Source organism: Halyomorpha halys, unplaced genomic scaffold, assembly GCF_000696795.3.
Source record: "Halyomorpha halys isolate HHAL.00 unplaced genomic scaffold, Hhal_1.1 Scaffold541.1, whole genome shotgun sequence".
Taxonomy (NCBI): Eukaryota; Metazoa; Arthropoda; class Insecta; order Hemiptera; family Pentatomidae; genus Halyomorpha; species Halyomorpha halys.
Genome location: NW_027112673.1, coordinates 262,484 through 263,300, shown reverse-complemented (window position 1 = coordinate 263,300; position 817 = coordinate 262,484). Strand labels below are relative to the sequence as shown.

Sequence of the window (817 nt, the reverse complement as noted above, 5' to 3'; positions counted from 1 at the left end):
ATTGTCAAGATCCTACCAAAATATTCAACCAAAACAATGAACAGAGTACTATCAGTAATCAAGCTGTATCAGGTTTTGATGAAGATTTAGAATACAAAATGGAAGAAACATTTTTGTTCACAGGCGAAGGTCTACGCATTCCACCCTATGAAGATGCATCTGAGGACAATAAAAACAATATGACTGCAATAATTATCATTGATAATAATTATTCAAACCATAATTCTCAAGATTCTACCAAAATATTCAACCAAAACAGTGAACAGAGCACTATCAGTAATCAAGCTGTATCAGGTTTTGATGAAGATTTAGAATACGAAAAGGAAGAAACATTTATGTTCACAGACGACGGTCTAAGCATTCCACCCAATGAAGATGCATCTGAGGACAACAATAACAACATGACTGCAATAATTATCATTGATAAAGAAATTGATAATAATTATTCAAACCATAATTTTCAAGATCCTACCAAAATATTCAACCAATATAGTGAACAGAGCACTATCAGTAATCAAGCTGTATCAGGTTCTGATGAAGATTTAGATTACGAGGAGAAAGAAATATTTATGTTCACAGGCGACGGTCTAAGCATTCCACACTCTGAAGATGCATATGAGGACAATATTTACAACATGGCTGCAATATTAATCAGAAATAAAGAAATTGATAATGATTATTCAAACGAAAATTGTCAAGATCCTACCAAAATATTCAACCAAATCAATGAACAGAGTACTATCAGTAATCAAGCTGTATCAGGTTTTGATGAAGATTTAGAATACGAAAAGGAAGAAACATTTTTGTTCACAGGCGA

The 817-nt window shown here is 32.6% G+C and overlaps 1 protein-coding gene across 1 annotated transcript in view; it reads left to right on the top strand.

Moving 5' to 3' along the window:
- The window catches only part of LOC106684054 (serine-rich adhesin for platelets-like), a 29,133-nt gene that overhangs the window by 6,910 nt on the left and 21,406 nt on the right, over positions 1-817 (top strand). Inside the window, exon 3 of the mRNA XM_067050498.1 lies at positions 10-755. Within this exon, the coding sequence (XP_066906599.1) occupies positions 10-755 (746 nt within the window). The remainder of the gene's footprint in view (positions 1-9; positions 756-817) is intronic.